Here is a 26,621-nt window from a genome sequence, read left to right as displayed (position 1 = left end):
TAGGCAAGCGCTCTACCACTGAGCTAAATCCCCAACCCCTACCAGCAGCGCAACTCTTAAAGCAATGCCTGAACTCTAGGAAACTGAGGAGGCAGAAATACTGTGCTTGAGTCCAGCCTGGGCTACATAATGAGTTCTATCTAGGCTAACCTGGGCAATTTACTGGTTGCCTGCCCCAAAATGACAAGGAGAAGGGGAGGGAATCAGGGACAGCTTTCTGTACTGAGCCACAGGCTGGAGGAGACTTGAGTAAGTCTGTTAGGACCAAGACTACCATGCCCACAACACACGACCTTAGCTCCACAAGTGAGAATGAGGAACTGAGGTAAGTGTTGGCTGAACATCAGGATACGGAGGTAGCAAAGGGTGTCAGTGAGGGGAAACAGTTTTTGTTTGTTTGTTTGTTTGTTTGTTCCTCTGCCTTACATCTGGAGGGCATGCTTCCTCAGGTGCTCCATTCCTCTCCGACACCCAAGTGTGACCACACTGACCCAGGTTTTCAGAGGGGAAGGTCTGGGACCAGGGATTGGAGTCCTGCTGTCTTGAGTCTTAAGCCTGACACCAGGAACTTGCTGGGGCCTCTTTTCCCTCCCTTTTTTTCTTCCTCACTTCCGACCTTCCTCTTTCCTGTTATGTCCAGAAACAGGGCTATAAGCCAGCGTGCTGCTGAGGGGTGGGGTGGGAGTGGCTCAAGGTGAACGCAGAGAGCCCACACCATGGCCACCAGTCCACTCTTGTCTCTCTGAGCCTCCTCGGATGCCCCAGGCAGAACTCCGTCCCAGGGCCTAGGTCGACACTGGTTTCTTTGTCTTGTTTGTTTTGTTTTTGGAGACAGGGTTTCTCTATGCCACCCTGGCTGTCCTAGAACTCACTGTTAGACCAGGCAGGCCTCAAACCCACAGCGATCTGCCTGACTCACTCTCTGGAGTGCTGGGATTAGGGGAATGTACCACTACTGCCTGGCAGGTTGCCTCAAATTACAGAGATGAGAAATGACCCAGGCACAAAACCAAACTAAACAACCAAGCCAAGGCCAGTAAAGGACAGAATTGGGCTCTAGTACCTTTTCCAATAGGCTGGGTACTGCTGAGCCAGCCGCGCCGACCCTGGGTCTAAGGTGTGCCCCATCTCCACCCCCTTCCCCATGGAGGTTCCTAAGGGTTATGAAGAATGAGGACCAATGGGATGGTCTTCAGAGAGAGTCCCTGGGCTGGTTGGGGGAACATCAAAATGCAAAGGGGAAATGGAAGAAAGAGGCCATAGGGCGTGTCCCCCGGCATCTGTTGTTATTCTAGGTACCATTGCCACCAGTGGGACTCCACTCCTGAGAGAGCTGGCATGAAGGGGGCTGGAGCAATCTTCTCCATCTCCAGGCTCTGACCCATCTGTCTCCTCTCATCTCTCCACAGGTCCCGGATGCCAGGCCCTGTCGTTAGAAAGGGGTCCACCATCCCTGACGGTGAACTTGGGTGAGGAGGCCGTCCTCACCTGTAAGAACGACGGCAAGAACCCTAATATCACATGGTGGTTCAGTCTCCAGTCCAACAGCACATGGCCCCCAATGCCACTGGGTCCTGGCCTGGGTCCCATGGGCAAGCTGATCTTCCCCGAAGTTAACAAGAGCCACAGGGGCTTGTACTGGTGCCAAGTGATAGAGAGCAACGTAGTAAAGCGTTCCTGTGGCACTTACCTCCGAGTGCGCAGTGAGTAGGGAGGGGCGCTGACCCTGGAGTTCTGTTCTCCGTTCCCTGTTCTCCGGCTCATGCAGAACACTGGAAGCAGAGAGCCGGCTCCTCCCTCCTGGACCTGCAACCTGTAACCCTGGCAGGTCACCTGGCAGATGGTGGCTTCAGGGCTCCCTGACCTCGCAAGGGGCAGGGCTGGGAGAGGAAGGGATACCAGAACACTGAGCAGCACCCTGTCTTCACAGAGCAAGTCCCGAGGCCCTTCCTGGACATGGGGGAAGGCACCAAGAACCGCATCATCACGGCAGAAGGGATCATCTTGCTGTTCTGTGCAGTGGTGCCAGGGACGCTGCTGCTCTTCAGGGTGAGTCTCTCCACGGCGACACCTTCAAGTTATCTTGGCTTGCCTGGACTGTGACTCCCAGTGTCCAGCTGGTCCTCTGAATCCTGAGGTTCCTCCTTCAAAGTTTGGGAGGCTGGGAGTAACCCCCAAAAGGATTTCCAGTGGCACTGAGCTCTAGTGGGGTCAGCCTGTCCCCACGGCCCTCACAGATACCCTCTCACTCTCCTGTTGACCCACCAAAGGGAGTCCCCTGCAAATGCAGCCAAGACCAGGGAAGGAGGTGTGTCCTCCCGAAACCCCTGCTTCTCCTTAGCCTACAAGACATTGTTTTTTTTTTTAATGGGGTTTCACTATGAATCCCTGGCTGGCCTCGAACTCACAGGGATCCACCTGCCTCTGCCTCCTGAGTGCTGGAATGAAAGGTGTGCACCACCATTGCCCTGCGCCTTATTTATGGTTTGTTGTTGTGTATGTGGGCATGCGAGTGTGGAGTCGGAGAACAACTTTTAGGGGTTGATTCTTTCCTTCCACTGTGGGATTCCCCAAATCAAATTCATTTCCTCAGGTTTCCATGGCAATATCCTTACCAGCTTGAGCTATCTCCTGGACTTTCTTTGCTTTCACTTTTTTTTTTTTAAACCTAGACATTAGTCTAGGCTAGCCTCAAACTTGCTGTATCTCCATGGCTGGTCTGATTTGTCTTTATCTTCTAAGCACTGAAATTACAGGCATGTGTCACCACCAGTTTTATTTTTGTTTTTGTTTTCGTTTTGACCTTTTTGTTTGTTTTGTTTTTGTGGGGAGGGTAAGACAGCATCTTGCTATGTAGTTCAGGCTGGGATGTAGCTCACTATATAGATCTGGAATTTGCAATCCTCCTGCCCTGTCTCAGTTTACCAAGCACTGGAATTACAGATGTTCAGCACCACTCCCAGCTCACTGTTACACTTCTTGAGGAACAGTAGAGGGCCAACATGGTGGCACACAGCTTTGATCCTAGGAACACTTAGGAGGCAGAGGCAGGCAGATCTGTCGGGAGTTCAAGGCCAGCCTGGTCCACATAGTGAGTTCCCAAGTAGCTCTTACTACATAGAGATCTAACACTGTTGGTGGAGTGGAGTGGCAAGCACATGCAGGCATGAGGCAGGAAACTGAGGCCCATAAGAAGAAAGAGAGGGGAAGAGGGGTGGAGATAGAATCTGCCAAGATCCCAATATGTGGCCTTGGGGGTGTCCCTTGCTCTTTCTGATAAAGCACTTGCTAGTAGAAGACGGTCTAAAAACCCTTCGCCTCCCTCCTCACTAAATGCCGCTTCTGCCTCATCCCCTTCCGTAGAAGCGGTGGCAAAATGAGAAGTTTGGAGTGGACATGCCAGATGACTACGAAGATGAAAATCTCTATGAGGTAAGTGTGCCTGGGATGCAGCAGGCGGCCTTGCATGGCGGGTGGTGTCTGCACTGGGTCCCACCCTGGAGTTGACTGGGAGGGAGCAGGGGGCGCAGCTGCCAGGGTACTGATGTCTCTGTCCCCTGCAGGGCCTGAATCTTGATGACTGCTCTATGTATGAGGACATCTCCAGGGGACTCCAGGGCACCTACCAGGACGTGGGCAGCCTCCACATTGGAGATGTCCAGCTGGAAAAACCATGACTGACATCCCCCCACCCTCCCCACTCCCTGTCCTGCTGTGCTGTCTGCCCCTGCCTGCCCTATGCCCAACTCCAGAATCCCTGCCCCTGCTGCTCTTCCCCTGTGCTTGTCCCTCTGGAGTGTCCCACCCTTGCCTCCAGGCTGCCCCGCCCTATTCTCGTCCTTCCCCCTCGGGTTCCCTCCCTAGTGGGTAATGAGCCCTTAATCGCTGCCTCTAGGGGAGCTGATTACAGCAGGCTCGTTAGTGTCACCCCCTCCTCCCAGATCTGTCATGGCCACTTAAGTGATAATAAATCCTTCCCAAAGCAGCCCTTGGCAGGAGTCATGGATCTCATGTGGACTGCTCCTCAACGCTGCCAGGGAACCAGGAGCAGAAAACACAAGTCCCCTCCTCCCTCAGACCCAGGTTTCTGGACCTAAGTTCTCACCTGACCACTTCTGAGATCTGGGACCAGACAGTCTTGGCTGTCTGTCCTCACCAACCCCACAACCCCCAAAATAACAGGAAGTCTCTTGGGGAAGTCCCCACCCCAATTGAAATGCTGGTTTATCTCCTTTATAGGGCCTCACCCTCCTCATGTCCCTAAGCAAGGGGGAACCAGCCCGGGCCTTACCAAATTTTTACCCATATTTAAGCTCTGAGAACACAAGGTATTATTTCCAGGAGTGGGACCTAATTCCCTCATGGGTTCACTTGCCTAGGCAGATTTGGAGAGTTTCTGTCAAGAACCTGGGGATGATGGAGACATCTAGAGTGGGGTAACAGTCATTGGGATGGGAAGAGCAGACTCAGAAAGGTTGTTAAAGGACAGGAGGCAAAGAGGAGACTCAGGGAATCCCCAGAGACAAGGATGCAGAAATAGAAGCCAAAGGAAGAAACAGACACAAAGTGGCTGGCCTGGGCCCCGGGGGATAACAACAGTTGGGGAAAGGACAAAGCCTGAAATCTCAGAGAAGAGACAGCCAGCAGCAAGAAAAGGGCCCAAAGTGATCAAACGGCACTGGGGAGCTGCAGCAGGGTGAAGCAGCAGAGGCCAGAGAGCAATGAGTGCTGAACGGGCCCCTGACATTGTGGACCTACAGTTGGAAGCCCATCTAGCTTTGAAAAAGAGAACAGGCGCACAGCTTTAACTTTAATCTCTGCAATCCCAAGGCAGAGGCATCTCTGAGTTCGAGGTCAGCCCACTCTACACAACGAGTTCGAGGCCAGCTAGGGTTACAAAGTGAGCCCTTGTCTCAAACTGAGAGAAAGAGAGAGGAAGGGTCAGGGCAGGAGCTGGGCAGCAGCAGGACGGGCGGCAGAGGCGGACAAAGGCGAAGGGGAGCCGGGCGGGGCCGTGTGGGGCGGCGCCCGCGGTGAAAGGAGGAGCCGTGCGGGTGGCGAGAAGGGGAAGGAAGCCGAGGTGCCGGGCGGGCACCGGGCGCGGGCAGGAAGCAGGGAGGGGCGGCGGGCGGGGGCTCCGGAAAAACGCCCCGACTTCCTGCCCGCTGGAGCCAGGAAGCCGGAGTCGGGACGCCTGGCTGGGATCGCCGAGCCCGACCTCGGGCGCCCCGCCGGTCACCTCCCCGCGCGGACACCAGGTACACCGTCCCTGGCCCCGCCCGGCCTCCTCCCCGCTCCGCCGCTGGGGGAGGAGCAGGGAGGGGACCGGGCGCCTAGGGCCTCCCGGGGGGGCGCCCAGTCGCCTGCAGTCGTCTTTCTCTGCCCTCGGTTTTCTCATCTGTCAAAGAGAGCACAGAGAAAACCCGGCGCGGTGACGCACGCCTGTCATCCCAGAAGTTGGGAAGCAGAGACAGGTGGATTGCCATGAGTTCGAGGTCAGCTTGGGCGACCTAGCGTGAACCCCGCCTCAAAAGGAAAAACAAAATAGAGAGAGAAGGAACGAGCGAGAGAGTGCATTTGTCGAGTGCATAGTAGGTAGAGATGAACTAGGCTGGGATCCAGGCTCCCAACTGTTCAGTGCAGAACGATAACACCCATTTATCAGCAGGGAAACTGAGGCCCAGGGAGTCGGACTGCCTTGTTGCAGGGACATATACTCTTAAGTAAGATAGCAGCTGGGACTTGAACTCGAAGCAGTTTCCTGTAAAGCGCTGTCCCCGCAGTCATGGACGTTTGATTAGAGCTCCCTAAAATAAACAAGTATCTCTGCAGAGCATTTTGAAGCCGAGAGTAACAGAGCGTTGAAAACGTCTCAGAAAGCTTTTTGATTTTTACCCTCCTCTGTGTTATTAATTATACTCTGGGAGATGGCTGTAGGGGAGAGAACCGGAAACATATCCGTATTGAACAGATGGGAAGACTGAGGCCTAAAGGGAAGTCGTTGCATTTTGCAGGTTAGTCTGTCAGGAGGAAATATATGCCCAAGCGCATGGGTGTTTTATGTTTTGGTTTGCTTTTTTTTGTGTCTCTGTGGGGTTTTTGGTTTTTTGGGTTTTTTTCTTTCCAATTACAGCGGGAGGAGTTGACAGTGGTGACAGGGAGTCGGTACACAAGCATTTGGAGTTTAATAGGTCCGAGTTGGGGAGGTAGACAAGGTGGGAAGAACCCATGCGGGGAACTTAGGACCTGAGCGACTTGAAGTTTCTCGGAGCTAGAGCCCTAAACCGGCGCTGGAACCATCCTCCACTCCTGCGAAGGGGGCGGGGCCCGGGAGAGTGACAGGGGCAGTCGAAATACGGAAGCGAGGGTCCTCCAAGACAGACCAGAGCGGCCCTATTGGGCCAGCGTGGCGCAGTGTAGAGCTAGACCAGCCTGCAGGAGGAGTGGAGTTGCCGAGGTCGGAGAGTGTAGGAGGCGGGCTAGAGCGGCCGGAGGGAGGAGTGGAGCTGGACGCAAAGGCGGCCTCTGGCTCGGCTAGAGCGACTCTGCGGCGCGGGTGGGGGAACCTGGAGCTCGAGCGCGGTTCCTGAGGCTGCAGTGGCTTGCTTCTCTTCCCATCCGACAGGTGAGATAGGCAGCCTTGGCTGCCGTGAAACCTGACCCCACACGTCTTCCCTGCCACCTACACTGCCACAGTTGCAGAATTATTGAGGGCCCGTGTAGATCAGCCACGTCCCATGTAAGATTTAGGGCTCATGAAGAGCCGCCACGTTACACAGGTCAATAAGATCTTACATACCTTCCAGGTTTCAGGAAGCCTTTCACGGAAACCCGGCTTTTAACATAAACATAGGCTTCTCATAGACCAAGGCAGGGCCCTACAGAACGCACCACACACCACTCTCGAGGTCCCATAAACCATTAGTTTTCCCTTTAGAATCACCATCTTTCTGGATTCTTGAGGCCCACTATGTATCAAATAGAATGTGGGGTTGTATACATTCCAGGGCCCTCTGGTAGTTTTTTTTTTTTTTTTCAAGGCTCCTAGAGGTTCTTGGACACCTGAATAATCCTTTCCAAAGGCTTGTTGAACGTGAGCCCTTAGAACGAACCCAGGTACCTTTATGTGCTTCCTTCTACAGGACCCCCCATTGCATAAACCTAAACCTGCCCTGACTTCCCCCATCCACCCCACCTCCAGAGCCTCAAGTGCAAAATGCTCCCTCTGCCGGACACTGGTAGACTTTGTCAGTGGCTTCATTTTGCCAGCTTCACCTATATCTAATTTTCAAATTCTCTTTGAGCCCAGGCTTCTGGAGCTGCTGAGTCCATCCTGGTTGACTGCTGAGGTCACGGCAGCCACATGACTTTTCCAGGCACCATCACACCTGATGTGTCTCAGACCCTAATTGATGGACATTTTAGTGTCCTAAGGCCAAAATGTCGGGGGGGGGGGTTGGGGGGAGGGAGGTGCCTCAAAGCAATGTTATATGCTGAATGTTCAAACTGTGGAACCAGACTGTCTGAACCTGAATCCTGGCTCTGACTCTTATAAGCCATGCCTCAATTTCCCCCTCTGTAAAAGAACAAACCAAAATAATGCTGGCCTCATTGGGTCAGTGAGAGGATTAAATTCTTTAACATCTGTAGACAGACCCAGAACCCTGCATAGAACCTAAGCTGGTGTGTGCCATCTATGCTGTGTCTGGCATGTACTGAGGACACGTGAAGTGTCAGTCATTGTTCCTTATCTTTGTCATGGGGAATACGGGGATAATGCGCGTTAACTGTGTGTGAAAATCAGGGTTTTGGTGAACATTTGTTTAAATTTTGTACCTTCCTTGGGTTCTGTTTTTTTTGGGGGGGGAGGGGGAGGTGAGTGAATAAAGACTTTAGCATGAGAGTTAAGGAGGCCATTTTGATGATGTGTAAGAGCCAGGTATGGTGGCACACACCTTTGATTCCAGCACTGGGGAGGAGGAGGCAGGCGGATCTCTTGAGTTCAAGGCTGGCCTGCTCTACGTAGTTCCGGGACAGCCTGGGCTACACAGATAAACCCTGTCTCCTGTCTGAGATGGGGGTAGGGGAGGATAAATGTTAATCTGGTTGTTTTGTTTGGTGATGCTCAGGGTACAGCTCAAGGCCTCTTACATGACTGAACACATATCCTGTCATTGAGCTACACCCCCAAACCCTCCTTGGCTCCTTTGGGGTCTCTCGGGTGAACAATTTTCCTGCTAACTGAGATGAGCATGGGGGCTCTGGGTCTGGGCATGGTTTCTAGCCTAGAAGGTTGGCTGGAAGGGGCGGTCTTTGGAGGCATCAGGTTTTTCAGGAGGATGAGTGTACACGGGTGCTAGTAGTCGGGAGGTAATGGAGTTGGTGGGACTAGACGCAGTGTTTCCCTCCTATAATACCAGACCTTGAGAGATCAAGACAGGAGGAGGCCAGTCCTCAGAGTGAGATCCTGTCTAGAAGAAAAGCCAAGACTGAGTTGGTATAGCCAGAGCAACTCTCACATACCGAGTGGGCTTATCTCTCATGATAACCACTGTTTCTTTGCTGGCTTGGTTTGCACGTTTATTTATTAAACACTCAGCAATGTTCACCCGAGCTTTAATGGTGGACAGATACAGCTGAGAGAGAATACAATGTCTGCTTGGGGGAACCCCCAGCCATGACTTCTGGACACTCCAGAAGGCGTCTTTACTCAGAAATCAGAATCACAGCAATGGCTCATTGAGTGCTAGGGAGGAGGCTGATGGAAGTGGGAGAAGGGCGGGCCTCAGGCAGCCGGGAGTTATAAATAGCTTTGGGGTGTGGGGACCCGCCGCCCCCTACTGGCCCCCCACGCTCTTTCCACCATTCCTTCCCTCCTGACACTGATCCACACAGCATTAGTCAGACTAATTAGGGTCTGGGAGACGCTCAGACAAGGGAGAGTCGAGGGAAGACGGGATGAGGAGGCGAGACTCAGTGCGGAGCTGGACAGAACCAACACCAGCGATGGAAGGACGGCTGTGGGAGATGAGGGAGGAGAGATAGGGAGGCAGAGGAGGGGCCAGCAGAAGTGATGGGTCTGGGAGGAGAGGTGGACCACAGACTCCCGGGACCACGACTGCTTCAGATTGAAAGGGGGGGCACACACCTGAGAGTGGGCTGTTGAGCCCCACCCCCTCCATCATTTTCTGGGACCATAGCTACAAAAGCTGGGAACTGTAGGGAATCACCGGGCTCAAGAGCTCAACCTGTCTGACTGAGAGGGACTCAGTTTTGTTTTCTCGTGTAGAGGGAGTTGGAGCTTGGGGGTTCACCATTGACATTTCCTGTCACAGGAAATGGGGCTGGTGGGTTCAGAGGCAACATCCTGGCCCAGGCCACCACAGATCAGAATATATAGCCCTCCTCCTGCCCCCCCCCCATACCCTTCCTACCTCCTCCTCCTTAAGGACTGTTCTTTTAACTTGCTTGTTCTAGAGTCCTTCCCCCTGGAGGACTAGCCAGCCCGCTGGGGCCCTGATCCTTCTTTCTTTAGTGACCCAAATTAGTGGCTTTTACCACAGCCACCCAGCCCACCCATGGACCCACGCTCCTGGGCTCCAGTGCCCGCCCACCCCCCTCCTTGGTCTCTCCGCCTCAGCTGGGCTGTGAAGAGCTCTTTGTCGCCACACAGAGGCCCCATTGAGTTTAGGAGGCTGGGGGTGGGGGTGTTTACTCACCTTCCGCACCTGGGCCAGGAATCTGTGAGTAACTGCCCAGCCTTAGGCACTTCCTCCCCGCCCCTAACTGCTCCTCCTCTCCGCAGCCCCGTGGAGTCCTGGAGATGGGAGAAGTCGCCGGAGGGGCGGTGAGTGCAGTGCTGGGAGAGGATCTGAGCCAAGGTGAGGGAGCTCTGGTGCTCTGTGAGGTGGAAGCCCTGTGGATTGAAGTCGTGTCTCCCCTTGTAGGCCCCAGGGCCTCCCCGGTCTGGCCTGGTGTCCATCATCATCGGGGCTGAGGATGAGGACTTTGAGAATGAACTGGAGGCGGTGAGCAGGGTGGGGTGGGAAAGTGTCTACCAAGGGCCTAGTTCTCCCTCCGGGGATGTGTCCTCTCCGCTCACACTGTCATCTTCCACCCCATACCGAGTGTCACCGTCCACTGTAGACTGCCACCTTTCTCACTCTAACCCCAGCCTATCACTACCCCTCCCCCACTTGACTCATATCCCTTCTCAGTACTCAAGTTCTCCATAACATCCCAGTAACATCAGGTCTCATGCCTTCTTCCCAGCTACTTGCCCTTACTGTCTGGGTTGTAGCATAGGCACATCCACCCCTATTTCCACCACCATTTAGAGGTGCCAGAGACTGGGTAGGGCAAGCCTAGGATGTCCCTTCTTTCCCCGTGGCACTCAGCTCCCTTGTCCCCACCCAACAGAACCCAGAAGATCAAAACAGCCAGTTCCAGAGCCTGGAGCAAGTGAAGCGTCGCCCAGCCCACCTCATGGCCCTCCTGCAGCACGTGGCCCTGCAGTTCGAGCCAGGACCACTGGTGAGAAGCATACAGGGGTTGGGGGCAGAGGAGGAATGAGGCTAGGCAACTAAGAAGTCTAGAAAATCCAGAACACAGTGTGAGTTTTAGAAATAGGACCCCAGACAAGGCACAAAAAGCAGGCTTATGCCACAGACAGGCTTGCAGATGCCCGGGTGAGCCCAGGCCTCAGTACATACAGCAGAATCCGGCATCCTGACAGATGGCATGTCCTGCCCTTTTCCAGCATCTCCAACTGGTAACGCTGTCCCTCACCAAGCTGGCCTTGGCTGGGGACAGCAAGGCCTTCTCAGCAGGTATCATCCGTTAGGTGGGCAGGTGTCAAGGACTTCGTTCCCTTAGCCGTCTCAGACTTAGAGAGCGCCTCAGACCTTGATCCAGAAACCCAGACAAACTCCATGTGGTTGCACTAGAAATGTCCTGAGCCTGGTGTGATAACACACACCTTAGAGGAGGAGGCAGGAGCACAGCCACGCCTTCAGTCAGCTGAGGTACAGGGCAAGACTTGACCTAAAACTACAGAAAGTTCCAGGACCAAGCAGGAGACGACTGGGAGGCACAGATAGTGAAGTATGTGGTCTGGAAACACCTATAGAGGTGAAACCCCGGTCCCTGGTTTAGCAAGCACTGGCTGGGGGTGGGTGGGAGGGTAGGTGGGTGTAGGATAGGGGTTTAGGCCTAAGGAGACTCAATATCACCCAGTACAAGCTACTCGTCAGGGGATGATGTCCAAGAGTCTTGCACTGCATGAAAATGCACAGACAATCCCCCCCCCCAAATAAAACAACCTAGGAGACTAGGGGTGAGGAAAGATGGGCCCAGGGGTTGGGATGTAGCTTAGTTGATAGAAGAGAATACCTAGCAGGTACAGAGGTCTGGGTTTGAGCCTGGGCATTGCATGAAACAAGCATTGATTCAGGCTTGTGATCTCAGCACTCAGCAGAAGAGGAGGATCCTCAGCTACTTAGCATGTTTGAGGCCAGCCTGGGCTACATGAGACCTTGTCTCAAGAACAAGGCATGAACTAGAAGGCTGGGGCCAGTTGTCCTGACAGCAGGCTTTAGGAGCTGGTGGGAAATTGAGACACGGATACAGTCTCTCCATCTACATTCTTGGGAAAAGCAGCTGTCCATCCTGGGACATAGAGGCGTGCTCTGTGTGACCCAGGTGGCTTCTGGCGTTGTGGGAGCTGCCCTTATGCAGCTTCCTCAGCCCGCCATGTTATGGGGCGAGGGTGGGGAGAGCAGACATCCATGTGCTAACCAGTAGAGATAAAATGCTCTACCGCCAGTGGTTGGTCCCCACACCTGGGGGCAGAGGCGGGCAGGTCTCTGATTTCACAAGGCCAGCCTGGTCTACATAGTGAGTTCCAGACAACCACAGCTACACAGGGAAACTCTGTCTCAAAAAAACCAAAGACAAAGGAAAAAAATGTTTGCCTACACTGGAGTGAGTGTCCTCAAGTAAGGGCATGTCACCTGCCAGGCAACAGCTGTGGGAGCCAGTCAGAGTCCCTGTGCATTTCCATTGTCACCCACCAAAGGCTGGGACACAGGCAACCTCAGGAGACACCTGTCAAGAATGAGTAAGCCCCACTCGCCTGCCCATCTGTTGTCTGCCCCTCACTGCTCTGGGCCCTAAGTAGATGCTCGTGCTGTTTATAGAAATAGCCAGAGATATTTGAGGCGTTTGAGCCCGGCTCTACCATGTGACATTGATATGAGCAAGCATAGTTATTCATTGTTGGTACTGAGGATTGAACTCAGGGCCCTGCCATGCCAGGTAAGTACTCTACCACACCTCCCCAGCCTGAGTTATTATTATTATTATTAGTGTGTGTGTGTGTGTGTGTGTGTGTGTGTATGAGAGAGAGAGATGTGGTGTATATGTGTTCGTATGGGTATGTGCATGTATGTGTACATAGGCACTGTATGTAGAAGCCAGTAATCAGCATTGAATCTTCCTTGATCTCTTTTGACCTATTTTTTTTTGTCCTCTTTAAATTTTATTTTTTTTAAGATTTATTTATTTATTTATTATTCTATGTATGTGAGTACACTGTCTTCAGACACACCAGAAAAGGGCACTGAATCCCATTATAGATGGTTGTGAGCCACCATGTGGTTGCTGGGAATTGAACTCAGGACCTCTGGAGGAGCAGTCAGTGCTCTTAACCACTGAGCCATCTCTCCAGCCCCCTAAATTTTATTCTTAATTTTTATTTGTTTGTTTGTTTGTTTGTTTTGGAGACACGGTCTCTCTATTACTGGCTGTCCTGGAACTCACTGTGTAGACCAGGCTAGCCTTGCACTTATAGAGATCCGCCTGCTTCTGACTCCCAAGTGTTAAAAATTAAAGTCATGCACCACTACACCTCAGCTCTTTTTAAAGTTCTTCTTACTAAATTTCAATTTATTTTGCGTAGGAGCATGTTAGTGGGTGCCTGTGTGTGCATACATGAATGCCATAGCATGTGTGTGGAGGTCAGAGGACACCTCTAGGAGTCAGTTCTCTCTTTCCATCATGTAGTTCCCAGGGATTGAACTCCAGTTGTGAGGCCTAGTAGGAGGGGCTAAACCATCTTTCTGGTCCCACCATATTTTTGAGACAGGGTCTCGTGGTCAGGGAGCTCTGCCAAGCATGTGCACTGGAAACGCGCCCCCAAGGTTTAGAGGCACAGGCTTGGTGGTTCTGTTGGAGCTGGAGGTGCAAAGATACCCGTGAATCGTAGCCCATGCTTCCCTTCTGAATTACCCTGTAACCCACACTCTGGTTTGTCTAAGACAGTCTCACACCGTGTCATGAACTGGCAGTGGTCCTGCTTCCTCTTCCAAGCAAGCGCTGGGAGTGCCGGCAGTGCTGGCTTTACCTTGTATTTTGAGATAAGGTCTCTAAGTTGTTCAGGGCTGCCCTTGAACCTGCAGTCCTTTGACCATGAAGCTTAAGCTGTTTGCTCTCTTTCCATTTGGTGGTGTTTTGTTTTTTTGAGACAGGGACTTTGAACTCCTCCCTGGTCTTCCTGCCTGAAGTCCCCAGGTTTGGGTCTGCAGGCCGGTGCCAAGGCACTCAGCTTTGAATTCCTAATCCCACAGGGCACCATTGTTTTTAGAAGCAGGCAGGGTCTCCTCTAGCCTAGCCTGGCCTCACTCTGATCCTCCCGCTTCCCCCTGGGTTCAAGGGTCCCACCTAAACAGTGGTGGTCTCAGTGATGGGACAGGTCCTACATGGCCTCTGGTGTGCCCCGAATCCTCAGAATAGCTAGTAGAGATAGCTAATAGTAAGAATTGTAAAGGAATAAGAAAGTGTTCATAGCAGTGACCCTGGGGAGTCGTAAGAGAGACAAGAGACCAGCCAACGGCTGGGCTAGAGGTCAGAGGGTGCTTCACAAAGGAAGTCATGTCTGAACCCCACAGACATACAGTGGTCACAAAGCCACTTAGGGAGTCCAAAGAGGGAGTGTGGTGGTTGGGGCCAGGAGAAAGAGTCCCACTCTGTGTGTCCCCAGCTCTGCTGCCTGCATGCAGACATGCTAAGCTCACTGGGCCCCAAAGAAGCCAAGAAGGCCTTCCTCGATTTCTATCACAGTTTCCTGGAGAAGACTGCGGTGAGACACCTCCCAGCTGCCCCTGTCCCTCTCTCAATGTCCAACTGTGGAGGTGCCTGCCAACCTGGGTCCTCCCCCATGCCCTCCCTCAGACCCTTCCCACCAAGGCCTCCTGAGGTACATCTGCTGTCTCACTCCTGTCTCCCCCCAAGCAGGTTCTGCGGGTGCCAGTCCCTCCCAGCGTTGCTTTTGAACTTGGTAAGAGGGCTAAGTCTGGGGATAAGGGAGGGTCTCTGGCAGGGACAAGCTTCCCCAGAAACCCGTGGTGTGGAAGCCATGATTCAGTCATTCATTCTTGGTGTTGGCGTCCCAGGGAAATACTGGAATTTGTGGGTGGAGATGGTGATCCAAGTAGAGTGGGAGCCAGGCCCCCTAGAATGTGGTCCCTAATCCTTGCATGCATGTCTATAGATCGTACTCGACCTGATCTCATCTCTGAGGATGTCCAGAGGCGGTTCATACAAGAGGTGGTTCTGAGCCAGCAGGCAGCCGTGACCCGTCAGCTAGAGGACTTCCGCTCCAAACGGCTCATGGGCATGACACCCTGGGAGCAGGAACTGAGCCTGCTAGAGCCCTGGATTGGGAAAGACCGGGGCAACTATGAGGCCCGGGAGCGGCATGTTGCAGAGCGGCTGCTCTCCCACCTAGAGGAAATCCAGTGAGTGGGTAATGGGAGTCAGGCTCCAGTTGCAGGTCTTCTTCTGTGTCAGGGTTTTAGTGTTTGCATTCTTGCACCGTCTAGAGTTCAGTTTAGCCTAACTCTTATAACTTTGGGTCCCATTGAAGTTTCTGGGTCTTGTTTGTGGCCATGTGTTTGTGTCCTCTGGAATGGACCTTCCGAGGCCACTTTTCCTTCTGCTTACCCTGCTTATTGAAGAGATAACAGACCGGAGTGAGCCTCAGTGGCCAGGGAAGCCAGGTTTTGTGGTTTCATTGTAAATTTCTTTCTTTGCAGACATACCATCTCCACAGATGAAGAAAAAAGGTGACTGCTGTAGAGTGTGCTGTGAAAGAAAGGCGTATGTTGTGGGCTGAGGGGAACCGTGGCCTCCCTGGAGCAGCACCCTTGCTCCTGGCTTTGGGAGCCACGCCTTTCCTCTAACCACAGGACGTGGTTGAGGGGTTGTGGGGACTGTGTCTTTGTCATTGCGGACGTAGTGTGCTGCTGTGGGTCTGCTTCAGGGGCCCTCACCTCACTGTCTCCTCCCCTCAGTGCTGCTGTGGTCACTGCAATCAGCCTGTATATGCGCCACCTTGGGGTCCGGACCAAGAGTGGGGACAAGAAGTCAGGGAGGAACTTCTTCCGGAAAAAGGTGCTGAGGTCAAGTCTGGCCCTGTGCTCTCTAAGAATCCCCTGGGGAGGCCTAGAACCTGGGTGCCTGCAGTCACTCTCTGCTTCATGTCTGTTTGGAAGCAATAGCCTTCCTTTTTGTCATTTTCCCACAGGTGATGGGGAATCGGCGGTCAGACGAGCCCCCCAAGACAAAGAAAGGGCTGAGCAGTATCCTAGATCCTGCCCGCTGGAACCGGGGAGAGCCATCTGGTAAGAGGGCTAGCCTCAGCCTTGCCCACCCAGTAGGCCCCAGGCCACCCAAGCTCACTGTCCCACTCTTTTGTTTCAGCTCCAGACTGTCGACATCTAAAGGTCGAGGTTGATGGTAATGAACCTTTAGCTCGGGTATCCATCCTGGACTAAGTGAGAAGGGCTGGGTCTGGACCCCTGGGTCTGAGGGAGGAGTAGACTGTGTAGAGAACGGAGCATGGGAGGAGGGGCCTCTGTGGTGTGGAAGAAGGCTAAGAACACAGTGCCTTCGTTCCCCTGGGTACAGTAGCAGATGGGACTAGAAGCCTGTTTTATTCTCATGTTCCCATTCTTCCTGCAGAGAAGCCAGGCCCTGCAGACCGGAAGGGAGGCCTGGGTATTTCATCTCGGGACAGGACTGTTGGGACTCCCGGGCAGGACAACCCAGGAGTCTCCCTGCACCCTCTGTCTGTAGACAGCCTGGATTCCCGGGAACCAGGTAAGCACTTCTGAGTCTGGACAGGAGCACCACGAGCCCTCAGCCCCTGTCCCACTGAGATCTCTCCTTTATTCTCTACATCTTTTCTAGCTCCCGGTCAGCGATAGTAATTGCCCCCTGCCTCAGTTTACCCTTCGGGCTCTGACCTCTGTCTCCCCTTCACACATGGCAGACGAGCTCTCTGCCACCAAGTTACAGCCCTAACCCCCACTGCAGGACTCTAGGCGGGTGCCACACTGATGAGCTGGACCCCTCCTGACCTGTAATCCAACTGTTTCCAACACTCCCTGGGGCTCATTTCCCGGAACCTCCATGAGGAATGTCCACATGACATTCTTAGGTCATCTTGGATAGTGAACCCCAAATCCACTGAGTTTACTCTCCCCAGAGCTACGGCTCTCTTACCTTAGCCCTCAGATCCCGGAAGCGTGTGGAGCCTGGGTTCAGATCCCTCCTGCAGCTTCCCTCTCTGGACTCACCTCTCAGCGGCTCTGTCCATTTCCCTTAAGGCTATGGGGACAGAACACTGGTGGCCTCCAGTCCCCTCCTGTCCTTCTGTGACAAGTGTTCTGAGGTCTGAACATGTTTCTGTCCTTCCCTCTGAATACTGAGTGAGTAGTTGATTAACTGCCAGGTACTGGGTGTCTTCAGCCGTCCCTCAATGCTCAGGTCAGGGAGACCGAGACAGCTGCAAGGTAGAACTCCACATCTGAGGCCTTCCAACCAACTCTTCCTCCCACCACACCCCTCTATCTCTAGGTGTGGATACCCCGCAGGAGCCAGGGGATACACCCCCACAAGGCCCTACAAGCCTGGAGCCCCTGGCACCCCCAGAGAGCACGGAGGACAATGGCGAGACTGAAAGGTGTCCGCTGCTGTGCTGGGAGGGCCTGGGCAGGGCGGGGCAGCATCGAGGGCCAGGGAGGGTGCTTGGGATTGCTGCTGCAGTCTGCGCCTGCCTGTCTCAGTCATCTCTGCTGCCTCCAGACCTCCTCCTCCCTGTCTCTAGGCTTCCTTCTATCCTTCCTTCCCCTCCTCCTTCTCCTCCTCTCTTTCTCTTTACCCTCTGTTTCCGGCCTTCTCTGGCCAGGTTCTCTCCTCTCTCCTCAGCTTCCTTCGTTCCTTATTCTCACCCTCTCCCTCTTCTCAGTAAGCTCTGCCTCCCTCGTGGCCCTGCTCCTGGTGTCCCTTGCCCCCTCTGTGCGCTGAGCTGCTGTGTCCTGGGGGCCTTGTCCCCCTCACAGTTGGGGGGCAGGCTCTGCCCCCTGCCCGTCCTTGTGCTGCTGCTTCAGGAAACCCTGGGTGGGTATGGGGAGCTGGGGTGGGCACATCCAGCCCACCTCTGACCCTGTTGCCCTCTCTCCCCAGAAGGTGGAAGAGGTGGGTGCCTGGGCCCTGGGTGGGGGGAGGGCCAGCCCTCCCCCATCTCTCCCAGCCCCTCCCCCTCCCCGTGGCCACCTCCTCCCCTTCACCCCCTGTGAGGGGAGGGGGGGTAGGTCCGTCACCCTCTTGATTGAGCTAAGTATGGAAATCCTTTCTCCTTGTCCCTTTCCCTGACCCCAGCCTCAGGGAAGGGAGGGGGCTGGTCCTGTGGGCCACAGTGGGTTTCGATCCACCCACCAAATTTCAGTACCCTTGGGGCCACTCCCAACCCCAGGTACCTCCCCAAGTCCATCACTTCTGACCCTCTCTTCTCTTGTTGCTTGTTTCATCCCTGCTCTGGTCTGTCCTGTCCCTGCCCTGGTCTGTCCTGTCCCTGCCCCTACCTGGTCTCCCCGTTGGCTGTCCTTGTCCGGGTCTGTCCTGTCCCTGTTCTGGTCTGTCCTGTCCCTGCCTGGTCTCCCCTGTTGACTGTCACTGTCCTGGTCTGTCCTGCCCTGTCCTGTCCTGGTCTGTCCTGCCCTGTCCTGTCCTGGTCTGTCCTGCCCTGTCCTGTCCTGGTCTGTCCTGTCCCTGCCTGGTCTCCCCTGTTGACTGTCCCTGTCCTGGTCTCTCCTTGTCTCTGTCCTGGCCTCTGTCTCACTCTGGGGTCTAGGCTATCAGGGCGTCTGGGGCGCTCAGAGAGCCTGCGGGTGAGTGACCGCCGCCGGCCTTCCCGGGGCAGCCTCGGGGCTAAGGGCCGGGGTGGGGGCCGTTCCCGGAGCGACGTGGACATGGACCCGGGCTCTGCCACGGCCGTGCTTGGCCCTACCCGACGAGCCACGTACGTCACTTTCCCCTCATAAGCGAGGAAGCCTAGAGAGTTGGGAGGTGGTGGGTTGATGCTAGACTCTCAAAGAAATGGACAGCCAGTGTCTGAGGTTGCTGGGGCCAACTGTGGGCATCACAGGCCATTGATGAGTTAGGGGTGGGACACTACCATCTAGAGATCTAGGGATTGGTCTGTATCACGGCCTCCCAGAGGCTTCAAACGGCAAGGCCACAGAAGGGTTGTAACTAAAGAAGAGTGCCCCCTGGGGTGCTCCAGGATGGGGCCTCACAGTGCCTCTGTCCACAGCCCTGAGCCTGGAGATGATGGAGAGCCAGGGCGGTCAGGCCTGGAACAGGAACCAGAAGAACCTCCTGGGTGGAGGGAACTGGTGCCCCCAGACACCCTGCTCGGCCTGCCCAAGAACCAAGTGAAGCGGCAAGAGGTCATCAGTGGTGAGTGCAACCCTGAACTCCTCACTACAGCCAGGGATGCTAGCCAGTACTGGCTGAGGCAGAGCCCGAGAGCAGCTGCTTTCCACAGAGGCAGCTGGATGCACGGGCTGTGGAACAGCCTCAGTATAATAAGTGACCCGAGTGCCACTGCCTGGGCCATGCTTCCAGTGCTGTGCTATTCAAGAGCTATCAGGGCTGTGCTTCCAGAGAAGATGTGGCCGTTTAAGCAGTGTTGATGTCAGGAGCCAGATACAGCAAATCCTGTCATCCCAGCCACATGCCCTGGGGATCAGGCAGCCAAAGGGAAAGAGGATAAGAAGTTCAAGGCCAGAGCCCAGGACATGGCTTACTGGGTAAAAGGGGCCTGCTGCTAAGCCCAACAGCTGCCAGGACCCGCATGCTGGGAGAGAGCCACCTCCACATGCTGTCCTCTGACCTCCACACAGGTGCCGTGTGTGTGTGTGTGTGTGTGTGTGTGTGTGTGTGTGTGTGTGTGTGTGTGTGTGTGTGTCTTTCGGTCTGTCTGTGTGTCTGTGTGTCTGTCTGTCTGTGTGTGTGTGAGTGTGTGTGAGAGAGAGATTTTTAAGAAGGAAATTCACTTTACTCTCAGCCCTTTGGAGTCAGAAGCAGGTGGATCTCTGTGAGTTCCAGGCTGAACTGGACTACATACCAAGTTCCAGGACTATATCAAGAGACTGTCTCTAATCCTCAAAATCAAAACAAACCAAAAACGGGAAAAGGAGCTAGAAACAATGAGAAACTGCTCTCCCTCTGCCTCTCTTAGGCTTCTCTTTTTCAGCTATTTGGGTTGGTTGGTTGGTTGGTTGGTTGGTTGGTTGGTTGATTTTTGAGACAGGGTCTTTAAACTAGCCCTGGCTGTACTGGAACTCACTCTGTAGACCAGGCCTTCCTTGAACAGACATCATGTCTGCCACCCACATGCTGGGATTATGAAGGCATGTCCTACCACATCCAGCCGTTTCCAACTTGTTTGCTTGTTTGTTTGTTTGTTTGTTTCTGGAGCTGGGGATCGAACCCAGGGCCTTGCGTTTGCTAGGCAAGCGCTCTACCACTGAGCTAAATCCTCAAGCCATTTGTTTTTAACTTAACCTGTTTCTTATTATTCTATATGTATATTTTTTTAAAGATTTATTTATTTATGTTATATATAAGTACACTGTTGCTGTCTACAGACACCCCAGAAGAGGGCATCAGATCCCATTACAGATGGTTGTGAGCCACCATGTGGTTGCTGGGATTTGAACTCAGGACCTCTGGAAGAGCAGTCAGTGCTCTTAACCGCTAAGCCATCTGTCCAGCCCATGTATGAGTATTTTGTCCGTCCACATGTTGGTGTCTATACCATGTGTGTGTGCATGCATGCGTTCGTGTCTTTGGATACCTGAGGCTGTAGTTAAAGATGGTTGTGATATCTGGAAATCTGGGCTTCTGAAGAAGAGCCAGTGCTCTTGGCTGTTGAGCCATCTCTTCGTCTCATAGGCCAAGCCAGTCTCTAACTTCCTAGGAGCTCAGGCTCAGGGTGGCCTTGAACTTCTGTCTCCTGTCTCTGCTTCCTGAGTGCTGGAATTGAGGTTGTATGCCACCAAGGACTGGCTCTGGCTTTTGTTTTGTGACACAAAGTCTCACCCTGTAGGCCAGGTTAGCCTATTACTCAAAATACCCTTCTCCCTGCCTCCTGTGTAGCTGGGCCAAGACTCACCTAGACACGGCTGAGCAGTGGAGTGCCACGGTGCTGTGGCTACCCGAGAACTGCAGATGGTGTTTCATTTACAGTGTTGATAGTTAAAACGGAATAGCAGATGTAGCTAGTGACCGCCCCACTAGGTTATATAGCAGTCTTTCTCACCAGAAAGACACAGCAGTCACAGTGTTGACCGCACTGCCTGTGATTTCAGTACTTGAAAGATAGAGGTTGGATGGTCAAGGGTTCAAGGTTATCCTCAGCTACAAAGCCACTTCAAAGCTAGACTAGCTTCATGAAGCCCTTGAAGCAAGCGAGTGCACACACACACACACACACACACACACACACACACACACACACACACCAACATCATCATCAGTGTTTTTTTTTTTTTTTTTTTTTTTTTTGGTTCTTTTTTTTTTTTTTGGTTTGGGGGCCCAACCCCGGGGCTTGCGCTTCCTAGGCAAGCGCCCTACCACTAAGCTAAATCCCCAATCCCCATCAGTGTATTTAATACAGCAGACTTGTGTACCCCTATAACACACAAAGGTACCCAGTGGCTGGTTGGTCATGGAAGATCGAGGGTTGTCCCCTGGACCTGAAGCTACCAACCTATATTAGAGGGAACCATTGTGTGATGCTAATCGTCTGAATCCTCAACACCCAGGAGGCTGAGGTAGAAGGAACCTGAGTTTCAGAATAGCCTGAGCCACATGAGACCCTTGATGGGTAGATAGATACCAGCTAAGAAAACATCTAGACAGTTTTTGGAGTTTTATCCCAGAAAGTCTCCTGACCTCAGTGGACTCGTATCATTGGCTATTCTGTCTGCCTGCCTGAACCAGCAGAAGGGAAAGGGTGTGTGTGGTATCTGTGTGTGTGTGTGTGTGGTGTGTGTGTGTGGTGTATGTGGTGTGTGTGTGTGTGTGTGGTGTGTGTGTGGTATATGTGGTATGTGTGTATGTATGTATGTGTGTGTGGTGTGTGTGTGGTTATATGTGTGTATGTGTGTGTGGTGTATGTGTGTGGTGTATGTGGTGGGGGGGGGTGTGCTATAGCACTCTTCAGTGCCTACATGAGGCAGTAATGCCTCCACCCAGAGACCAGAGTATGTTCTGACCTTATCAGTTTCTAGGGATCTTTCTGTGCTCTCCCAGCATGCTTTTGAACCTTTCCCTAGAGCAGCAGTTATCAACCTGTGGGTCTCAGCCTTGGGGGGCGGGGGGGGTGTCATTTGTGTGCTATCCTGCATATCAGATATTTATATCACAATTCATAACAGCAGCGACCTCACAGTTATGAAGTGACAATGGAATAGTTTTATGGGTGGGTCACCACAATATGAGGAACTGTATTAAAGGGTGGCAGTGTTAGGAAGGTTGAGAGCCACTGCTCTGAAGTGTGGACCCTCCCTAGTGACACTTCCTATTTGGGCCCACAGAGCTGCTGGTGACGGAGGCGGCTCACGTGCGCATGCTACGGGTACTACATGACCTCTTCTACCAGCCCATGGCAGAGGGGGGCTTCTTCCCTCTGGAGGAACTGCAGAACATCTTTCCCAGCCTGGATGAGCTCATCGAGGTGCACTGTGAGTACCAGCGACAGCTCCCCTCTCCTCCACAGCCCAGCACCAGCTCCCGCTGCCAGGCCTCACAGACCCCAAACCCACCCATCCTCGGAGCACCTGCCACAGGCAGCCTGGCCTACTCCTGAGGACCACACATTCCTGTCCCCCACAGCATCCCCCCCTGAGGTACAGACACACTGAACAAGCACATAAAGTGTGTTTGACAGCCCACCAGCCCCCAAGGATCAAACACACGGCTGCAGCGTGAGACAGCAGCAGCCCAAACCAGGCATGTCAGTCTTCAGGCTCCAGTATAACCCTCCTTTCCTGTGCCCCCACAGCCCTGTTCCTCGATCGCTTGATGAAGCGGAGACAAGAGAGTGGCTACCTCATTGAGGAGATCGGCGATGTGCTACTGGCCCGGGTGAGGTGCCCCACATGGCTCCAGACACTGACTGTCCGTCCTGTCCTGTCCTGTCCTCACATACCCCAGAGCTCTGGGCCCCAGGCCTGTGTGTCCTACCTTAGGCTTCCATTTCTGTCCGAGAATGTTTTGACAGCCCCACCTGCGACGTCCCCTGCCTGACGCTTCCTGCATCCTCCCACAGTTCGATGGTGCTGAGGGCTCATGGTTCCAGAAGATCTCCTCCCGCTTCTGCAGCCGCCAGTCATTCGCTCTAGAGCAGCTCAAAGCCAAGCAGCGCAAGGAGCCTCGATTCTGTGCCTTTGTGCAGGTGAGGTGGGACACAAGCCCTGGTGTGAAGGATGAGGGCTGGAACTGAGCTCTGGGTCTTAGGAGGGAGGGCTGGGCATGGCCCTGGGCCACCCCTGTGCTGTCTGCTTGCTCCTCAGGAAGCCGAGAGCCGCCCCCGCTGCCGGCGGCTGCAGTTGAAGGACATGATCCCCACTGAGATGCAGCGTCTGACCAAGTACCCACTGCTGCTGCAGAGTATTGGGCAGAACACAGGTACCGCCCCGCCTGCCCTGACCATGGCCGCTGCGTGAGGACACGCCCGTGGGGATTCACTCCACTCCCTTTGCCTGCAGAAGAGCCTGCCGAGCGGACGAAGGTGGAACTTGCAGCTGAGTGCTGCCGTGAGATTCTGCACCACGTCAATCAAGCTGTCCGTGACATGGAGGACCTGCTGGTGAGCCGGGGCATGACTCCACCCGGGACAGGGCATGGTGGGGAAACTGCATGTACCTGGTCAGAGGTCAGTGTCCAGGAGTCAGTTGGCCTTTGGTGTCTTCCTCTCAGGACTACTGGAGGTCAGACGTGGACCTCAGCTTGTCCCCCGGAAGTTGGCCTTGTTTCATTGCTTACCCATCATCCACCTTGGAGTCGCTGAGGGTCAGCCCTGTGCCTGGTTTAGCTCCCTGTAACCCTCCTGTCTCTGTCCTAGCGGCTCAAGGATTACCAGAGGCGCCTGGACTTGACTCACCTGCGGCAGAGCAACGACCCAATGCTGAGCGAGTTCAAGGTGAACCCCGTAGTCTTCCCTCAGCTCACCTTGGCCCTGCTGCCCAGCGGGGGTCTCCATCCCCACCTCCTTCCCTGAGGGTGTCCATGGTGACCCCTGACCTCACTCCCTGGTCCTTGGCTGTTGAGATTGCTGCCCTCCCCTCCCTTCATCACCTTAGCTGACCGTGGCTCCTCCCTGCCTCAGAACCTGGATATCACTAAGAAGAAGTTGGTCCATGAAGGCCCCCTCACGTGGCGACTAACCAAAGACAAAGCTGTAGGTGAGTGCACCCAAAGGTGGCGGGCCCGGGGGTGCAGGTCACATGTGTGACCTTGCTGCCTCACCCAAAGAGGTCCACGTGCTATTGCTGGACGACCTGCTGCTGCTGCTCCAGCGCCAGGATGAGAGGCTGCTGCTCAAGTCACACAGCCGGACGCTGACACCCACACCCGACGGCAAGACCATGCTGCGGCCTGTGCTCCGGCTCACCTCTGCCATGACCCGGGAGGTGGCCACTGGTGAGCTGGGGCAGCATCTGAGCATAGTGGCCCTGTGACATGGGGGGTGGAACTCTCTAAGAGCCACAGAGCCCACTCTGGGAAGGGACAGAGACTGAGAAGGATCCAGTGAGGCAGAAATGGACGGGACTAAATAAGGGTGGCAGAGATGAGGCATAGACGGTCATCGCAGCCCTTGGGAGGCTGAGGCAAGAGGATCTTAAGTGTGAGGTCAGCTTGGGCCACAAAGGACCACCCTCTCTCCAGAAACTAAAAATAGCCATGCTTGGTGGCGCAGGCTTTTAATGCCAGTGCTCGAGAGGCAGAGGCAGAGGCAGGAGGATCTCTGAGTTCAAGGCCAGCCTAGTCTACAGAGTGAATTCTTGGATGGACAGAGCTACACAAAGAAACCCTGTCTGGCAAAACAATAGCAAAATAAGAAACCAAAAATAAATAAGAATAGAGGAACTGGGGTTGGGGATTTAGCTCAGTGGTAGAGCGCTTGCCTAGGAAGCACAAGGCCCTGGGTTCGGTCCCCAGCTCCGAAAAAAAGAACCAAAAAAAAAAAAGAATAGAGGAACTGCCTACACTTACAGAGAAGCATAGTCTGCCCCAGTGGTTTTTTTTCCACAGCGCTGGCCCCTGTTGAGGAATTATAGGTATTTGGGGCAGAGAGTTTTGCGAGCCTGGCTGAGGTTGTGCTCGGGCCAGTGATGGTGGAGGGGCTGTTCAGGGGAAGGTAGCCTAGGCTCTGTGCCCTGATGTAATCAGGGCTGTGGAGGAAGACCTCGCTTGGTGTCAGCAGGATGGTGAGTGGGAACTCTATCACACGAGGGGGAGAATAGCGGACAGTGCCCAAGAGGGAGCCACACTGGGAACCCTGGCTCCAAGCCACATCTCTCCCCTCCCTGTGCAGATCACAAAGCTTTTTACGTCATTTTTACCTGGGACCAGGAGGCCCAGATATATGAGCTGGTGGCACAGACATCATCAGAACGCAAGAAGTGAGTCCCCAAGGATGGTGTGCAGGTGCACGTTGTTGCACGTCCTGCGCAGGGCGGGGTTTCCGTGTGCTGATGGCCTCAGGTCCCGTTGTCCTGTCTCCCCAGCTGGTGTGCCCTCATCACAGAGACTGCCGGATCCCTGAAGGTCCCTGCTCCTGCCTCCCGCCCCAAACCCCGGCCCAGCCCAAGCAGGTAAGGGGTCAAGGAGAGAGCTGGAGAAGTGGGGCGCGGAGGTAGTTCCCCCGAATGTCTGCAGAACCTAAGCCCCAAGCACACGTCCATGAGCATGTGCAAGTGCTTGTGCCGAGTCCAGCACAGCCTGCCTCTGGCCATCTGCACCCCAGCCCCGCCAGCCTGTGGGCCAGGGATGTGGGGTCACTTGTCACTCCCTCCCCAGCACCCGAGAACCCCTGCTCAGCAGCTCTGAGAATGGCACTGGAGGCACAGAGGCCACTCCAGCTGATGGTAAGTCTCAAGGTCATTGGTTAGGGGAGGTCTCCTGAAACCAGACAGGATCTGAGCATCCCTCTCTGTCTGCCTACGCAGCCCGGACAGAGCGGATCCTCAACGACCTCCTGGCCTTCTGCAGACCAGGCCCAGAGGGCCAGCTTGCTGCCACAGCCCTCCAGAAAGGTAAGCCAGCCCTGGACCCAGACCGTCCAGCATCTGGTCAAATAGCGCCTCTATTTGAACTAGAGAAAGGCTCCGTCTTTCAGATTTTTGCATGTCTACCAATCAAGAAACCCACCCAAATCCCTTTTTTCTTTAGCTATTCTCCCACCTAGCTAAGTTCAGCTTTTCCAGCCTCAGGCCTCCTACCCGATCATAAACCTTTTGTCTGATATCCACCTCATCCCTCAGCCGTCAGTTGACCTGGGCCCCCTGCCGCTAGTAACCCTGTCCCTCTTGCCTTGGCCAGTACTGTCCCTGAAACAGATCCTGTTGAGCACTGAGGAAGACAGTGGAGCAGGGCCTCCCCGCGATGGGGATGGGGTGCCTGGTGGTGGTGCCCCAGGCCCAACACACACCCAGGAGGTTGAGGAAAAACTGTTGAGCCTAGAAGTGGTCATCAAACAACTGGAGGTATGCTGGCCCAGGGTCAGGGACTTGGGCAGCCTGTGGAAGGAAGGCATCCCTCATCTATGATCCTCCCTAGGAGTTAGAAGAGGATTTTTGTCGCCTAAGACCCCTCCTGTCTCAGCTTGGGGAGATTCTGTCCCCCAACCTGGCTGCACCTGAGCGCTCTGCTCAGACAGGTGAGTGGGGAACTGGGGTCAGGGTGCTGTCCCGAGGGCCAGAAGGGGAACTGAGGCCATGGTGCTGTCCCAAGGGGTGGGAGGGGAACTGAGGCCACGGTGCTATCCCGAGGGCCAGAAGGGGAACTGGGGTCACAGTGCTGTCCCAAAGGGTGGGAGGGGAACTGAGGTCAGGGTGCTGTCCAGAGGGGTGGGAGGGGTACCCTTGACCCACAGTTGCCTGTCTCCCATCAGTCCTCTCTTCCTCCTTTCCTCCCTCTCTCCATGTTTGTTACCCTCAGGTCCTTCATGAAGAGAAGAATGGGGGAGAGGATGCAAGGGGCCCCCA

The 26,621-nt window shown here is 54.3% G+C and overlaps 2 protein-coding genes and 1 pseudogene across 6 annotated transcripts; all 3 read left to right on the top strand.

Moving 5' to 3' along the window:
• The first annotated feature begins 1,320 nt into the window (after window positions 1-1,320).
• Cd79a (CD79a molecule) lies at window positions 1,321-3,985 on the top strand. The gene is made up of 4 exons (XM_032896191.1): window positions 1,321-1,703; window positions 1,931-2,049; window positions 3,364-3,432; window positions 3,564-3,985. The coding sequence occupies exons 1-4, from the start codon at window positions 1,562-1,564 to the stop codon at window positions 3,675-3,677; spliced, it is 444 nt and encodes a 147-aa protein (XP_032752082.1). The 5' UTR covers window positions 1,321-1,561; the 3' UTR covers window positions 3,678-3,985.
• A 1,073-nt stretch (window positions 3,986-5,058) lies between these two features.
• Window positions 5,059-25,061, top strand: LOC116892475 (rho guanine nucleotide exchange factor 1). Of its 5 annotated transcripts, none has more exons than XM_032894202.1 (24): window positions 5,059-5,258; window positions 9,806-9,847; window positions 9,948-10,028; window positions 10,420-10,533; window positions 14,039-14,137; window positions 14,293-14,792; window positions 15,093-15,122; window positions 15,351-15,450; window positions 15,584-15,680; window positions 15,760-15,795; window positions 16,021-16,158; window positions 16,918-17,023; window positions 17,527-17,538; window positions 18,194-18,361; window positions 18,656-18,801; window positions 21,948-22,094; window positions 22,415-22,497; window positions 22,682-22,807; window positions 22,926-23,040; window positions 23,121-23,221; window positions 23,477-23,554; window positions 23,741-23,816; window positions 23,887-24,054; window positions 24,950-25,061. In XM_032894202.1, the coding sequence occupies exons 2-24, from the start codon at window positions 9,824-9,826 to the stop codon at window positions 25,039-25,041; spliced, it is 2,637 nt and encodes an 878-aa protein (XP_032750093.1). In that variant the 5' UTR covers window positions 5,059-5,258; window positions 9,806-9,823; the 3' UTR covers window positions 25,042-25,061. The 5 variants fall into 5 exon arrangements, with proteins under 5 accessions (XP_032750093.1, XP_032750091.1, XP_032750094.1 ...); XM_032894200.1 differs by having other exon boundaries at window positions 14,293-14,795; XM_032894201.1 differs by lacking the exon at window positions 5,059-5,258 and adding an exon at window positions 6,241-6,625 and having other exon boundaries at window positions 14,293-14,795.
• On the top strand, window positions 25,052-26,276 carry LOC116893386 (annotated as a pseudogene).
• Window positions 26,277-26,621: the final 345 nt, after the last annotated feature.

This window comes from Rattus rattus, chromosome 2 (assembly GCF_011064425.1).
Source record: "Rattus rattus isolate New Zealand chromosome 2, Rrattus_CSIRO_v1, whole genome shotgun sequence".
Taxonomy (NCBI): domain Eukaryota; kingdom Metazoa; phylum Chordata; class Mammalia; order Rodentia; family Muridae; genus Rattus; species Rattus rattus.
This window is presented reverse-complemented; position numbering and strand designations above follow the sequence as displayed.

Bases quoted from the DNA above. Each gene is read 5' to 3' on its own strand.
- Cd79a (XM_032896191.1), top strand. From the start codon at position 1,562: ATGCCACTGGGTCCTGGCCTGGGTCCCATGGGCAAGCTGATCTTCCCC. The intron at 1,704-1,930 runs GTGAGTAGGGAG...CTGTCTTCACAG, and splicing joins CACTTACCTCCGAGTGCGCA to AGCAAGTCCCGAGGCCCTTC. The intron at 2,050-3,363 runs GTGAGTCTCTCC...CCCCTTCCGTAG, and splicing joins GGACGCTGCTGCTCTTCAGG to AAGCGGTGGCAAAATGAGAA.
- LOC116892475 (XM_032894200.1), top strand. From the start codon at position 9,824: ATGGGAGAAGTCGCCGGAGGGGCG. The intron at 18,802-21,947 runs GTGAGTGCAACC...TTGGGCCCACAG, and splicing joins GCGGCAAGAGGTCATCAGTG to AGCTGCTGGTGACGGAGGCG. The intron at 22,808-22,925 runs GTGAGGTGGGAC...CTTGCTCCTCAG, and splicing joins GATTCTGTGCCTTTGTGCAG to GAAGCCGAGAGCCGCCCCCG.